The sequence below is a fragment of the Camelus ferus genome, chromosome 7 (genome assembly GCF_009834535.1).
Source record: "Camelus ferus isolate YT-003-E chromosome 7, BCGSAC_Cfer_1.0, whole genome shotgun sequence".
Classification (NCBI taxonomy): domain Eukaryota; kingdom Metazoa; phylum Chordata; class Mammalia; order Artiodactyla; family Camelidae; genus Camelus; species Camelus ferus.
In genome coordinates this window covers 19,905,803-19,922,598 of record NC_045702.1, presented here as the reverse complement: position 1 = coordinate 19,922,598, position 16,796 = coordinate 19,905,803, and the positions used below count along the sequence as shown (strand labels likewise).

The following is a 16,796-nucleotide window of genomic DNA, read 5'->3' as shown; positions in this document are numbered from 1 at the left end:
TATTTTCCCCACATAATTTCATCATAAATTTAAGCTAGAAGGCCTTTTATCTATCACTGTATATTTCTTTGCAAAAAAGATTATATATATTTAAATTTTAAAAAGATTCTTATGGCCATAATGCTCTGCGGAGTTATTTCTTCTGAACTGAATTACCATTATTGAGGTTTATTATGAATTGAATTACCATTTTAAGTATGATGAATACACACTTGATCAAGTCAGTATGATTATATTACACATTGTTGTAATAACTAACATTTATGTAACACTGTGCTGGGCATAGTATTAATACTTCAACAGGGTGAAGCCTATAGAAAAGTTTTGGAACTAGGAGTCCCAGGTTTGGATTTTAGCCGTCCTTGGGCATGGCACTTAATTTCTCAAAGCCTTAGTTTCTTTATGTAAAATAAGAATATATACAAACATGAACTCCTTGGGCAAATTTAAGCAACTCTAAAGTATAAAAAGCAAATTTAAGAAGTAGGATCTATGCACTGGTAAAATGCTCAGTACTGATGAACTTTATTACACTAACTATTAAATTTTGAAATCTCTGTATTCATTTTTCTAACTAATTCTCAAAGGAGATAGCTACTTATTTTAGTAAATGTGTTCAGTCCAGTAAGGCAAGTCTACTAGAACTATTCTGTTTCCTGAATTCTGTATTCTTCTTCCATGCTGCTTGAATTTTTTATTTATAGATGCATGAAATTATTAGTGGTGGTCAGTTTTTTTTTTGGTGCCTCATGATTAAGTGGAAATGAATCTGGGAATATCCCGTTCAGTGTAGTATTCCTGCCATCTCTTGTATTCCTGGAACTTAATTTCCATTGAAAATGCCTGATTAAGCTCATAAAACGTGTATGAAACCTGAAGGTAGAAATTAGCAACCCCCAGTTTACTAGGGGCTACTTTGGGAACCACTGGGTAATCTGTACCTAGAGTTCTGTTCCTTTGTAATGTAAACGTGTACTGGCCACGCACATCAGTAGTTCTCTGTATTTTGCAGCAACACGTCTCTGAAGTACCCTTGGTGACGACATTCATTGGTACCAAGCATAGCCGAAAACCATCAACTCCCTTCTTTAATCTCTACTCAGAAATCCTTGTATGAATGACATAAGGGTAGATGTGAGTTACTTGCATTTGCATTTATTTTTAAGTTAAAGTTTAAAAAGTGTTCAGGATAGAGTAGTAAGACACTTCTTGGTCCCACATCCCAGCTAATTAAGCATTCTCGTTCGCGTTGAACTTTCTGGTTCGCGTCTTTAGATCTGGGCCGTCTAATATAGTAGCCACCAGTTACATGTGACTGTTGAATACTTGAAATGAGGCTTGTGTGACCGAAAGTGTTTGGAACAATGTATTAGTTTACTGGGGCTACGGAAACAGAGTGCCATAGATTGGATGGCGTAAACAACTTGATTTTCTCACAGTTCTCAGATGAATGTGTTGGTGGGTGTGGTTTCTTGTGAGGTGGCTCCTTGGTTTGTCTTTGCTGTGTCCTCACGTGTTGCCCCTTGGTCTGTGTGTCATCTGTGCTCTAATCTGTTCTTACACGGGTACAAGTCCTGTTGGGTTAGACCCACTCCTATGATTTCATTCGACCTTAATTACCCATTTAAATACCCAATCTCTGAATATAGTCACATTCTGAGGTACTGGAAATTGGGACTTCAACATAGGGATTTATGGGGGACACAATTCAGCCCAAAACAAATAGGGTATGTCAATTTACTTTTTCAGCTATAACGTTTTTTAAACTGACTTGGTCCATATTTCAGAATTTTCATGATTACCAAATATGGGAGGTTTTAATAACACTCCAATTGCATATAGCTGGTATGTGAATGAAAGAGTCCATTTCAGTCTTACTTAGTTGCTGCTTTATATGTTTATACAAAATTTTCTCTACTCATTCAATACTGTGAGTAAATTTCGTATATAATTAAAAAAATTTTATTAGCCAGTTCCAAAAGGTAAAACAGGTGAGCTTAATTCTAATTGCATCTTTTATTTAACCTAATGTGTTTAAATTATGTGATTTCAGCATGTTATCAAAAATAATTATTAATTTAATATTTTCCTCTTTTTGTACTAAATCTTCAGACTCTAATGTGTGGTTTATACATCTAGCACATCTTGATTCAGATGCTACATTTTCATTAGAAATACTTTACATTTAGTTTGTGATAATTTGTGAAATGTTTTTGTTCGTATCAGCAAGGGCCAGTTCATAGACTCATGCTTTTGGCATAAACTTCATCCACAGGGGATAGAATGTTTCTTTTCCACAGACAGCCTTTGGAAACAGGTATTGGAGATAGAACTAGGACTCTAACCTAGATTTTCTGGCTAAATATTTTCCCTAATGTCAACAGGGCTTTTGTGTTTAAATTAAAGGGTTATGTCTGCTTTGAAACTTGAAAACTTGCTGGTTTGGTTTTGTTTTGTTTCGTTTCAAAGAAATTCTCATCTCTTTGTGGATGGCTAAGGTTGGGGCTTAAGGATTATGACGTCTTTGTTATCCAGGGCTAGCTAAGATATCCAAGAGGCAAAATAATGGACTTTCCATTTTCAAGGGTGAATCCTCTTTACTCTTCTGCCCAATTAGAAACCCATTCCAGGCAGTCATCAGGTCTCCTCAATGTTCATGGGAAACGTCCTGCTTTGACTCTTCATGCTTTTCCTTGGTGAATTACTCATAATTGTTGGAATCCTTACTTTTTATTCTCTACTTTATTTCTAACTTACTACGACTTTGTCACCTTAACTTCACTTTGTGTGTTTGATATAATTTAACTTTCCCCTGTAGTTTACTTGATTTTCAAATTTGCCTCAGTTTTTGTTGTTTTAATTAGTTTCATTATATTTGATGACAAAAATGTTTGGTTCATCTTCCCTTCTTAATAGCCAAATTGTTTCTTTTGCCTTAAGTAATATCTCATTAACTTTATGAGCCATCTTTTCCACATGATCTGGAGAATCAATTTCCTGTGTTGTAGTGGTGCCAAGTCTGCAGCATCCCTCCCCCCTTATCTTTCCATATTAGCATTTTAATAGCTGCATGCTTTCAGAAACTAAAGCTTCCTCGAGTGAGTTTAAACATGATCTTAATTAAAAAAAATCTTGTAAATTGGTGCTTTGTAGTATTATCAGAAATAATGCTATTCTTCTAGGCAAAGCAATGGAAAATATCAAGTGATGCTGTGGGGCTGGTTTTAATATGTGCAATGCTAAAATGTTATGGGTTGATCACACCAAAAAAAAAAAATCTGTGCGTTTTGATACATTAGCACCAGATGTCTTTTGAGGTTTTCTAGGAAAATGAGGTGTGTTTGTGCATTAAATTCCCATTCAAATGAATTGTATCATCTTTTTTTCTTGGTTAAATCCATCAGAAAGAGTTATTCTTTGTAGGTGGCAAACAGATGCTCAAACAAATGGATTTCATTCTGAGAGCATACCTGTATCTTTATCACACCATTGTCTTTGAAGGTGTTCATTTATCACGGTGGAATAGTTTCTTTTGTTTTTATGACTTCAGAGAATTTAAGCTTTTGATTTACTCCTAGGTCAGGTGTAAGTTGTGTAAATTGGGCTCCTGGCCCAGTTGCTGCTAAGTTGAGGCAACTTTATTTTTCTTTTTCAAAGTAGGAAAACTGCCCTTGTAGTTTATTCCTAATCTGAGTAAAAATACTGTGAGTAGTGATTCTGTTACCCCAAAAGGGGAAGGGAAAAGACCCCAGTTCTTATAAGCAAAAGAAAAGAATTCAGGAGGGAGATGGAGCATATGTAGTGAAAGATTTTTAAAGATTTTATTTAGGAAAGGAAAAGTACACCTCCAAGAATGGGAGGTGGGCCGCTCCCAGGGAGGAAGAGCCAAGGTCTTTGTTTGCCCTTTGTCTTGGACCCTGGCTTAGAGGTGGTCTTTAGATTGGTTGACGGCTCTTGCCCTGGAGTGCTTAGTCGTGTTTGTCCCCTTTGCGCATGTCCTTACCCATGATGCACACAGAAAAACCCACGGTGATGGGGTGAGGGGCACTAAACTGTAGTGCTAATTATATTACAGTGAGCCTTGGCTCATGTCTGGTTGGGTTCTTCCTGCTACCTTGCAGTCATGGCTGTCGGTTCTGACAGGTTTCTTGCCCGCACTCATTTCGAGGAAGTAAAGCCCCTTTATGCTGGAGGTGGGCACAGCGCCATCTTCCCGACCATCCTCCCTCTCCTGCACCTGTCTGCCTGGTGCCCCTGCTTGTCTAACTATCCTACGATTCCTGAGCACGGAGAGAAGAGCTTTGAAATCCTCGTGTCCCTAGGGAAGTGCATCTTTGGTAGCGTCCCTCTGAGATGGCTATCCGGCTTTTTTGCTTGAATATATTCAGGTAGCTTGATCTTTTTGAGAAAATATATGCCATTTTTGGTCAACTGATTGTTAAAAATGTGTATTTAAACTAAGCTGAAACTGACCTTTGGTTTTCTTATTTTCCAACTGAAATCATGCAGAAGACTTTCACTTGCTTTCTACTTAGCTGCCTTCAAATACTGACAGAACTTAACTAGATCTTTTTCTTTTTTCCCTCTTTTTCCAGGCTAAATATTGTAGTTATTTTTTCAGCAAATACTTGAATACCTGCCATGGAGCAGGAACTGTTCTAGGCGTTGGAAGGCAGACCTGCAATTTTCCTTACATGTGTCTCAGATCCACTTTCCCAGTATAGGCTTCAGTCATCTACACCTGGAAAATCAGATGTTCTTTCGAAGGATGCTTACGAGAGCCTGTTTGCCATGTTTTAAAAATACTTAATTTTTTTAGGGTAGTTTTAGGTTTATGGCGAGATCAAGAGGAAGGCATATAGAGTTCTCCTGTCCCCCCTGCCCATGCACAGATAGCCTCCCTCATTATCAGCATCCCCCACCAGGATGGTGCATTTGTTAAAACTGATGAACCAACGGTGATGGATCAGAATCACCCGAAGTCCACGGTTTGCCTTAGGGTGCACTCTTGGTGGTGTGCATTCTCTGGGTTTGGACAAACGTATAATGAAATACATCCATAACAGAATCATACAGAGCATTTTCACTGCCCTAAAAATCCTCTGTGCTCTGCCTGTTTATCTGTCCTTCCGACACTGATCTTTTAATTTTTTCCCATAGTTTTGCCCTTTCCAGAATGTCATATAGTTGGAGTCATACAGTGTGTCATTTTTTCAGATTGACTTCTTTTACCTGTTAATACGGATTTAAGTTTCCTCCACATCTTCTCACGGCTGATAGCTCATTTCCTCTTAGCGCTGAATAATATTCCATGGTCTGGATGGGCTGTAGCTTATCTAGTCACCTACCCGAAGACTTCTTGGTTGCTTTCAAGATTTGACAATTAGGAATAAAGTTGCTGTAAACATTCCTGGGCAGGTTTTTGTGTGGACATAAGTTTTCAGCTTGTTTGGGTAAATACCAGGGAGTGTGACTGCTGGACCATATGCTGAGATTAAGTTTGGTTTTGTAAGTTACCACCCAGCTATCTTCCAAAGGGGCTGTACGTGTTGCTTTCCCAGCTGGCGTTGTCAGTGTTCCAGGCTCTGGCCATCGTCATAGGTGTGTGGTTGTATCTGTGGTATTGTTGTTTTAATGTGCATTTCCCTGGTGACATTTGATGTGGACCTTGTTTTCGTGTGCTTAATTGGCACACGTAGAACTTCTTCGGTGAGGTATTAAAGTCTTCAGCTCATTTTTGAAATTGAGTTGTTTGTTTTCTTATTGTTGAGTTTCAAATGTTCTTTGTATTGTATATTTTGAAAAACAGTCCTTTATCAGATATGTCTTTTAAAAATATTTACTCCCAGGCTGTGGCGTGTCTCTTCATTCTCTTGATGTTGTCCTTGGCAGAGCAGAAAGCTTTCATTTTAATGAAAACCAGTTTCTCAATTACTGCTTTCACACATTATGCTTTAGTATTGGATCTAAGAAGGCTTCATAGTACCCATGGTCGTCTGGTTTACTTCTTATGTTCTAGTAATTTTATAGACTTGTATTTTACATTTGGATCTTTGGTCCATTTTCAGTTGATGTGTGTGAAGGCTGTAAGGTCTGTGTCTAAATTTTTATTTTTGTCTGTGTATGTCCAGTTGTTCCAGATCCATTTGTTGAAGAGCCTATCCTTGTTCCATTGCCTTTGTTCCTTTGGCAAAGACTGTATTTATGAGGGTCCATTTCTGGACTCTCCGTTATTTTTCACTGATGTATTTGTCTAATATTTTCGCCAGTACCACACTGGGAGAGTTTTGAGTTTCTCACCATTAAGTTGATGATTGCTGTAGGTATTTTGTAGATAGTCTTTATCAAGTCGAGAAAGTTCCCTCTGTTCCTAGTTTACTGAGGGTTTTAGTCATGAATGGGTGTTATATTTTTCAGATTTTTTTTTTCTGCGTGTAGTGAAATGATCATGTTATTTTTCTTTTTTAGTCTGTTGATGTGATGGATTACATTAATTGATGTTTGAATCAGCCTTGCATACCGGAAATAAATCCCACTGTGGTGTATTCTCTTTATACCTTTTTTTTGGATTCAATTTGCTAATATATTGCTGAGGAATTTTTCTCTATCTATGATCATAAAAAATATTGGTCTGTAGTTTTCTTGTAATGTCTTTGTCTGGTTTTGGCATTAGGATAATGGTGGCCTTATAGAATGAGTTAGGAAGTATTCCTTCTGCTTCTATCCTATGAAAGAGGTTGTGCAGAACTGGTATGATTTTTCTCCTTAAATGTTGGTAGAATTCACCAGTGAACCCATCTGGGTCTCATGCTTTCCATTTATGAAGGTTATTGTTGATTCAATGTCTTAAATAGATGTAGACCTATTCAGATCATTTTATTTTTTCTTGTGTGAGTTTTGGCAGACTGTGTCTGTGGAAAAATTGGTCCATTTCATCTAGGTTATCAAAAATGTGTGGGCATACAGTTGTTCATTTTATTCCTTTAAATCCTTTTAATTTCCATGGGATCTGGAGTGATCTGGACCCCTCTTTCATTTCTGTGTTTTCTGTTATTTTAAATTGTGGCACCTGCAGGACATTGAGAATCCTGATAGGGAAGGTTTTGGTAAATCATCAGCAGGGAAACAGTGCATGGTTTCCAGAAAACCCAGATAATGGAGCTTTGCTTGCCCCTCTTCATGTTTGTAAATTTCCTTACGCGATGTTCTAAGACCTTGCTACTTAGACTGAAGTCCACAAACCAGCACCATTTATGTTACCCGGGGGGCTTGTAAGAAATGCAGGATCTCAGGCTTCACTTAAGACCAACTGACAGAATAAGAATCTGCATTTTAACCTGACCCCTGCATGAGTCTTAAGCTACTTTAAGTTTGAGAAGCACTGACCTAAGAAACATCAGATTCCTTTTTAACATAATTTTAAAAAATCCATCAAATTTAGGGATAACATTTATCATTATTCATGGCTGCCGTTAAGCCAGTAGCATACAGTGGTTTTCTTTCGAGCTTTATTGTCTTCTGTGGAAAGGCACAGTCTGATAATGCATTCAGGACACACACACAGTGGCAGGCACTGGCTGACCTGGCTGTGATGCTGTGGTCCCCTTCTCTATAACCAGCAGTATCTGAAGTACATGTCCCCTTTGCTGACAGTCTGTGCTTTTCAAAATATCTGCGTGGGATTCTGATTTTCTCTCCATATAGTTCGGGGTATAACTTGAGGCTTCTCTCTGACATAATTTGGTTTTGATGTTGTTAATACTTATAATTATTTTTTCATCTCTACAGAAGAAACATGTCCATATTTTTAGACTGTGTAATATTTCATTCATTGAGACAACATTTGGGTGCCTCCTATACACGTGGCCTCATGCTAAATCCATGCAATCGAAATATGTGGTCCAGACGTTTATGGGGATTATAGCCTAACAGGGCAAACAGATGAACAATTCAGAACTTAGAGTGCAGTGTGATAAGACACATCATGGGGAATTCCTGGGTATTAAGTGGATCACATAGAAAGGATTTGGGACTCCTGGAAAGGCTCCTGGAAAGAATCTTTTAAGCTGGGAAATCTACTTATTTCATATCTTGAAAAAATTTTTCTGTAATTAACGCTGTGAGATAGATGTATAGCTTAGTTCACTTTATTTGTTGAATGAAAATTTCTGAAGAGTGGAATTACACAAGCAAAGATCTGAGTCTCTACAATTTCTAGCATATGTTACAGATGGCATTGCAGAAAGGCAGTACCAAGTTATGTGTCCAGGAATAGCAGTCAAGCAGAGTGTCCCCTTCAGTGCACACTTGCTGGCCATGATGGTCTGCAGTTCTTGATGGAAATACTCCTGGATTGTAACTACTCCCCTGCTCCCCTCCCATTTTTGATCTTTGCTTTACTCCTGTTAGTACCTATAATAATCTAAGTCGGGAAGGTTGTTCAAGACTTGAACATGAGCATAAGAAATTACCTGAAGACCCTTCGGTGGAATGCTAGGCTTGGCTAATGGACCTTCCAGTGGCTGTATTTGGGGTGTATACCTTTCACTTTCTTTTGTCGAGGTTGTTTAGGGTAGAACTTGTGATTGATAGTTCTGCAAATGATTCTTATCCGTAAAAAGGTTTTTATCCAGTAGCGATACAATTGATTGAGGCTCCGAAGAAATGACCCTCAATATTTTATTGCACTGTAGCAAAGATTTGTAAATTTTCTTTCTGTTCATGGCACTCTTACTATATCTGTCATTTTTTCATAGTGTCACTAGGCCAAAAGGAATACCTATATGTTCCTTTTATTAAGTAGTTAGGTCCAAACAACTAAAATTGTGCACTGTTCTGGTTAGTTCACCCAGCCACCCTGAGTGCCAAGGCACTCATTTTGTAAATCCTTCTTACAATGGAATCACCATTTTTGCATCTATTAGCAAATTCATTTTAGTAATCAGACACAGAATCCTGTGTCTTTGTTCAAATTTGAGCTCATTAATTAATGAGTTGAATAATATCTTTGGCATTTGTTCATTTTATATTTGCACGAAAGTCATATTTTTAAACTTTCGGAAAACTACACTTTAGCACCAATTAATTTCTATTTCAAGATTTAAAAGGTGAATAAGTAGATCATTTAAAATTTCTCTGAACTCAGTTTCCTTACCTGTAAATGATTCATCACAAGCTGTGAGCATTAAAAGTAAAAATGCATCTAGAGAAACCAGCATAGAGCCTCGAAGGAGAAAGGGCAAAGTGGGCAGGACACAGGTACCTCCCCGGCATGGTGCAAGGTGCAGTTGGTACATAGTGTTTGTTGGCGGAAGACATACAAGCAGAGACGTAGCAGAGTGCATGTGAGTCCCCAGACTTGCGTCCTGCCCACGCGTGCTTAGGCTGGGCACATCTGGACTGGCGTGTGCCTTGGAAACGACTGCAAGAGCAGGACTTTCACCCTGTAGTGTTCCACATCTTTGCTGGAACTTCTAGGTGCCTCTGTCCTAGTAGGAACTTCTGGTTTGTGGAAGTGGGAACCTTTGTTCCTTGGCAGCTCACCTGAGCCTGTTCTTTGATTATCTCTGATCAGCTGAGCTAGCTCCCTGAAAAGATCCAGATCTCGGGGAAGGGAGGAGAAGGAATGAACCTCCAGGGCCATCTGCGTTTGTATTTGTGTTTCCTCCCTTGTTTTCTAAGAAGATGAAGTGGATGTTGGGGTCAATAACTTTACTTCTAGGCAACAGTTATATAATTGTATGCCTTTTAATTTTTGTATGCTTGATCTCCATGTGCTAAATATTACCTTTTAACTATAGAAGTGACAACTGTTTTCCTAACCAGTCAATTCTGAAAGTGGTTCCCCCCCCCAAATTTAAAATGTTTGAATTGATACATTTTAAATTTTATAAAACTTAAAATAAATTTTAATTCTGAAATTTGCAAATAGGATAGGATGCATTTGGGGCTGATGAGGTATCTGAAGAATGGCAGGTAAAAGAAGCTGATAGATTTGTGATAGAGTTGAAAGGCTAGGAACATTGACAGGAGTGTCAAGAGTAGGACAAGACTGGGGGAAAATGAGATGATGGGGATTTGCAGGTGTCTGGTGCCTGAGGCTTTTAGGTAATTTTCAAAACCAGATTAGTTGTGAAAGTTCTGATTGGAGCCTTCTGGAAACTTTATTCAGCTTTTGTTCAAAACCATATAATAGTTTAATTTCTACTATCTCTTTTTTTTAAATTGATGTACAGTTGATTTACAATATTGTGTTAGTTTCCAGTGTACAACAAAGTGATTCAGTTATGCATATATATATATACACATATATATTCTTTTCCATTATAGTTTATTACAAGATAATGAATATAATTCCCTGTACTATAAAGGAGAACCTTACTGTTTATTTTATGTATAGTGGTTTGTATATGTTAATCCCAAACTCCTAATTTATTCCTTCCCCCTACCCTTCCCCTCTGGTAACCATAAGTTTGTTTTCTGTGTCTGTGAATCTGTTTCTGTTTTGTAAATGAATTCATCTGTATCATATTTTAGATTCCACATATAAGTGATATATGATACTTGGTTTCTATCTTACTTAATAAGATAATCTCTAGGTCCATCCATGTTGTTGCACATGGCATCATTTCATTCTTTTTTATAGCTGAGTAGTATTCCATTGTGTATATATTCCGCAGCTTTATCCATTCATCTGCTGATGGACATTTAGGTTGCTTCCGTGTGTTGGCTATTCTAAACAGTGCTGCTATGAACATTGGGTGCATGTATCTTTTCAAATTAAAATTTTCTCCAGATATGTATACTTTTTCTCCAGATACATATTTCTCTTTCTTGATTCAGATTACCATTAGCATAGGAACAGTTTGTTTTTCAAAGTTCTCTATTGCCTATAATCAGCTCACCTGCATTAGTGTTACCTGTTTCAGTGGATCTGTTGGGATGTGCCTACAATAATTTCTGTTGATTAAAAAAATCTCACGTGAAGGGAACATGTGTGCATGCTAGCTCATGCTCATGCCTCCATAGAAGCTAATGATTAAGCTGACGTGTGTGCTGGACTTTGATACTAGGTAACTGGAAGGATTATGCCTACTGTAGTATCGGATACTTGAAATCGATCATAAATTCACCCTTTCTATCACTGTTAGGAGTGAGTTATTGTTTCCACTTGCCGGGTGAGAACAAGACTTGAGATAAAGTCTGACATTATTACACTTTTGTCCTTCAACTGTTTTTCGAAGTGCAAATGGCTTATGTTTAGTCAATCTTCCTGTTGTGAAGTTGAATCATTTTTTATGGCATCTAGGAGCTGGAGTTGCTGCTGCCACTGTTGACAGACACAGAAGAACTACTTAGTTGGGAAAAGAACCTTTGAAAGATGGTTGAGTTCTGCCAGGAATTTTCTGCTCTCTTGTACCACCATGGCTCACACGACTTGAGCCATGTGTGAGCCGCATAGCCGTCCTTCATGTTTATCTTTCTGTGTCTGCGTGGTAGCAGTTTGTGCTTGCATTATCAGCACAGATGATGGCTGATGATTATCAGTATTTGCTGAGTGCTTACTGAAGTGAAGAGCCCTTCCTAGAGGTTTTTTTTAAAATTTTTTTTTGTGGGGGTGGTGGTGATTAGATTGGTTTATTTATTTTTTTAATGGAGATACTGGGGCTTGAGCCCAGGACCCCGTTCTACCACTGATCTATACCCTCCCCCTATTCCTAGAGTTTTACATGAACACGTTGTTTATTCTCATAACCACTCTTAAGAGAAGTATTGTTACTCCCATTTTAGAGATGAAAATACTGAGGTGCAGAGAGGTTGCTGTTGTGCTCAAGGTCTCATATCTCATAAGTGGCAAAGTCATGGTTTAGACCTAAGCATTCTGGCCACAGAGCCTGACACAGAAGCAGTGTGCGATGCTGATTCTGTGTGTGTACCTGCAGGGTGCCTGATGTAGCCTTATTCCTCTCCTTTGAAGGCATTCCCAACCCCTGTATCTCCTCTCTGGGACCACTTCAGACTTGCTCTCATCCTGGTCAGTGAGACCATGCCGCCTTTAGCTGGGAAACAGTTGTATCAGTTAGAAACGGATTTGATAATAAATAACAGAAAATCTCATCTCACAGTAGGTTAAACAATTAAGGGTTTATTTTTCTTAAGTGCTAAGAGGTCTGCACGTAGGTGGCTGAGAGCAGTTGCAGCTGCTGAATCCTGTTGATAGGGACACAGACCTGTTCTCTGGGTTCTCCCATCCTTCCTGTGTTGGCTGTTGGCTTCATGCTTGTTTCATTCCAAGCAGAAAGTAAAGGATGCAGGGATTTAAAAAGGGGGGCAGCCAGCATCATTCATCTTTTTGTATCAGGAAAGAAAAAGGTTTTCCAGAAGTCTCACAAAGTTGACTTTTATGTCTCACTGCTCAGAACTAGGTCACATTACCATTTCTGGAGCCCGGTCACATGGAGTCATGTGATGACGGCTTGACTAGTCACAGCGTATCGCACAGGACTGCGGTAGAGACATACTGTCACCTACATGGATTGCAGTTGTGTTGACAGAGAGGACAGCGGGTTGGATGGGGGTGGGTCCTGGGGAGACAGCCGACAAAGCTGACCGCGGGGATGGCTTCCTGCCCAGCAGGGAGGAGGCCCCGTCATTGCAGTCTTGGTCAGGATCCCGGCGCTCTAGTCCTGGTAAGAGTTTCCTGGATATACTTGTCTTTTTTTTTTTATTTATTTTTTTAATCTCAAATGAAGCAGCTCATGCCCTGCTTTTTCTCCAAGGCCTTTTTCTAATATTCCCAGGAGTCTCCTTTCTTTGGATCTGGAAGTTTGCCCTGTGTGTTGCTTCCCACCCTTTCCAAAGCGTCTCAAGTGAGAGAGTCCTGCAGACTTCCAGTCTGGTGACCGAGGCCTTGTGGCTTCTTGACAAGTTTCTCTGATGCTCTCTTTTGTCCCAAACTATAATCTGCTTAAAAAGATTTTTAGAATTCCCCTGCCTGAGCTGCTTGGTCAGGATACTGTGCTGGATTGAACCTTCCTAATTCAGTAGTTCTGTTCATTGTGTCCCTAATCATTGGTGAGGCCCTACTTGAGGATAGTTAGGGGGTCTGATTATGTGGCAAGCACATAAAATGACAGTAGCATGCTACCAATGCTTTGTCGATAGTAGGTACATAGATACTTGATCAGTGCTTAGGGAACCTGAGAGCAAAGAGGTTGAGAAATCCACGAGGTTTTTTTTCCCCTAGGAGCTGAGATCTTGAATTACATAAATGCTTAGTGTTACCAGTTTAAGCAAATAAAAAAGAGTTAGCAAACATTGTATGGGACATGGTGACACAAAAAGTAAATTTTTATTTATCTCAAATTCAAATTTAAATGGGTGTCCAGGCATTGACATTAAAAATTATTTGGCAACCCTACAGTGTATTGACTTACCAAGGCAGTGATATGTCGTAAATACCTAGAATGCAGTTGGAGTGGGGTCAGACATAATTTTAGCTTTGATCCTCACATTTATTGTTTTTTTTTTTTTTTGGTTTCCTTTGATATTTCTGAGTTTGCTATTTATGTCTAAGAGGAAGGATTGTCTAGTTCTGAAATTTAGGAGAGACAAGGGACTTGAGATCAAAGAAGTAGATCAAGGATCATGAGGCAGAACCACTTACTGAACGGTGCTGTAATTGGTCAGCGTACTTGTCTGAGTTCTTCAAGGGCAAGGACATGCCCTCTTACTCATTTTTGTATCTCCTGTGCTTAGTGTTCTACTCCATATACTTGGAGAATAAAGAATAAGGTCGGTGCTCATTTAAGTTGACTTGCCAGGATGCTCAGCTCCAAATCCCTGCCTTGCAGGCACCATGATTTCTTTTCCTCTCCTTGCGTGGTGTCAGAACCCTAAAGAACAGGCACAGAATCACGCCCAGCCTCTGCTTGACTTCCTCCGCTTCTGGTCTTGCCCCTGAGTGTTAGCAGCACCTGCTCGTGCGATTGTGAGTCTGATGGAACCTCCCGTGCAGTTTGTCTGCAGTAGTTACTATTGAAGTTGTTTCCATGGTGATTTTCCATTTCTCTCTCTCCTTTTACTTTTATTAATTGGAATTCTTTTGTAAATAAGAGCTGTTTCTTCTCTATTTATATCAGTAGGAGCTCACAGATATTTTCTTAAATGGATTATAGTCCAACACAGTTGTTTATTTTGTTTCCCAAATTGTTCTAGCTTTGACTGGTGATAAATCAGACTGGCTTCTGGGCCCTCGTGACATATTCCCATCCTTCTGAGCATTCTTAATTTCTGGCATTGCAGGTGTTCTGGGCTCATCTCGGTGCCTTTTACACTGGAGAGTGCTATTTAGAAGCCAAGATCTCAGGGCTACCTGTGCTCATTGTTGCTTTTCTGTCAGTTGCATCAAGGCCCTCTCAGTAGATGGAGCCAGGCAAGTATGTATTCTAACTCTTGCGTGCACACAGAGCTGTATTTATTTCTGTACCTATCTATCTGTGTGTATATTAAAATGCTGTGAATTCATACTGATGTCTCAGATTACCACCCAGCGTCGCAGTGTTCATCCTAGCCTTTCCACCTTATTTGCAATTTCTCCAACAATGAGAAATCTGATTCTCATTATCTACAGTATGTTTACTTATTTGTTGAAACCTAGTATACATATAACGTGCTTTGAGACTTGGTAGCATACAACCCTGTGAGAAACAAATTTACTAACTAGAGTACACAATTTGTTTATAGTTCTTGTTGTCTTCAGCCTTACTGTATCCAGTCAAAATACTGTTTTCCAAGGTTACTTTTAATGCACTGTTATTCTGCAAATTAAATAGTTGTTATAATTGTATCAGAATTAGGAGTCAATGGAGAAAAATAGGAAAAATAGGTAGTAAATACAGGAATTAGGGCCATTCTTAAGAAAAGTATATGTGTTTAAATGTGTTTCTCAGAATTCGGGACTTTTTGACTTCTGGATCAGTTGCACAGAGGCATTTTAGATGATTTTGATTCAATTTGCAGTTTGCTAGAGAGGTGATGTAATACAAAAATACAGTATTTAAATTTCTTTATGTGTGTGTTTTATTGATATGTTACCAAAACTTAAAAATATGTAAGAATTTAAAAGGTCTCCTTTGGCTGTGCGTGTAAAAGCTAGGTTACAGTGCATATGAGAATGACACGTTGCGTATTTTCAGCCAGGTCCCTTTCACCCATTGTTGTAAAATAATGAGTAACCTTTTTCTTAAAGGTAGTTTTACTAGAATACTGTAGTATTTTTGCAGAACGTAAGCAGTGTGATACATTAAATCTCTCTTACAGTGGCCAAATTATTGTTCTGTTGCTTTTCTAAAAGGGGCTGAGTTTGAGAAAGATTGGGAAAGATTGTCTACTGGTTACATAGGGATAGCCAAATTAAAGAAATGGAGGCTGAGAGAGAATCCTGGAGCCTAAGATTTCTTACCTTTAGTGGAACATCTAATTTGGGTAGTATATGGTAGTGGCTGAAACCAAGTGAATGAACCAAGATTCTGATTGAATAGAGGTAAATTAGAAATGATTTAGTAAAGAGAAGTTTAAGATAGGACTTTGGACTAAATCAAACATCTGAACTGGAAAGCCATTGTAAAAAGAGAGATAGTGATTTCACATTTAAAAGAGTTTAAAAAACAATAGTTATATTTGCTCTGACTGACACATTTATGTGAGTCATCACTTACAGAAAAATATCTGTGTGCACAGTCACTTCAAAGAAATAACTCCATTAGATGGCATCTGGGTAAATGCCATGTAAATAGCCAGCGTAATTCAGTGTATGTTACAGTTTATAACATGTTACATAAATGTCCTATTAGAGAAAACATGTGCTGTCCCGGTATAATGAAAATGTAAATATATTCATTACTATGTGTTAGGACTTTGTGTACCAAAAACAGTCAGGCTTTAATGTATTTAGTTTAATAATCTTTGGAGGATTTGCTAGTTAACAAAATTCAGTGGGTCCTGTAAGGATTAATTATTGGTTTGAGTGCATCAAAGTTATGTCTATTAAAGAGTTCACTTAAATATATAGAATACAAAACAGGATCTCAGGAAAGCAATAAAAATGATTTCTTTGGCTTAATGATGTGACTCAGAATTAGAACTGCACATGCCACCTGCATCTTAATACATTACAGTGAGCAATATTATTAAAACAAAATGATTTATTATAGTTTGTTCTGGCCTGCTCTCCTTTCTTTTCCTCTGAGCCTTTAATTAAAAAAATTTTTTCCCCTCTTTTTTCTTTCAAGTCTCCTTCCAACCTGCTCTTGATCTTTAAAGGAGTTTGGGGAATAAATCAAGGAAGCGAAGGAGTCCTCAAAACAGACTTTGGAAGTGGACTGCAGATACTTAAGTCTTACACATTCTCCAGATCACCTGTGACATCCATTGTCCCTTTGTCTAAACAGCCGTCTCCTCTATCTCAGCCCTGTCTCATCCCAGAGTCTTTCATGCATAGAGAGGTTTGTTTTTTTATGTAGAATTCTGTTAGTAAATTACTTATTCCAATATGTTCACTCTATTTTTGACAAAACTAAGCAGTATTTGAAAGCATAGAAACACAATCCAAAACAAATTACTGCAAAGTCATGAATGCAGGATTGCTTGGTAATTATGTGCTAAATGGTTTATCTTGCCTTCGAATTACATGAGTGAAGGCCATGGGTTGTGAACACTTTAAGCATTTTATAAGTTACTGGATGTAGTTATGTGATTTTTGGCCTTTGTGCATAGTTGAGGATAAGATATTTGGC

At 38.3% G+C, this 16,796-nt stretch overlaps 1 protein-coding gene across 9 annotated transcripts in view; it reads left to right on the top strand.

Moving 5' to 3' along the window:
* The window catches only part of TPK1 (thiamin pyrophosphokinase 1), a 337,147-nt gene that overhangs the window by 6,886 nt on the left and 313,465 nt on the right, over positions 1-16,796 (top strand). The window contains exon 1 of one of the 9 annotated variants that reach the window (XM_032483566.1): positions 12,540-12,689. The exons of the other annotated variants lie outside the window; for them this stretch is intronic. Within the exon in view, the coding sequence (XP_032339457.1) occupies positions 12,572-12,689 (118 nt within the window). The 5' untranslated portion in view covers positions 12,540-12,571. Of the gene's footprint in view, positions 1-12,539; positions 12,690-16,796 lie in introns of those variants that run through there. 9 annotated transcript variants of the gene reach the window in all.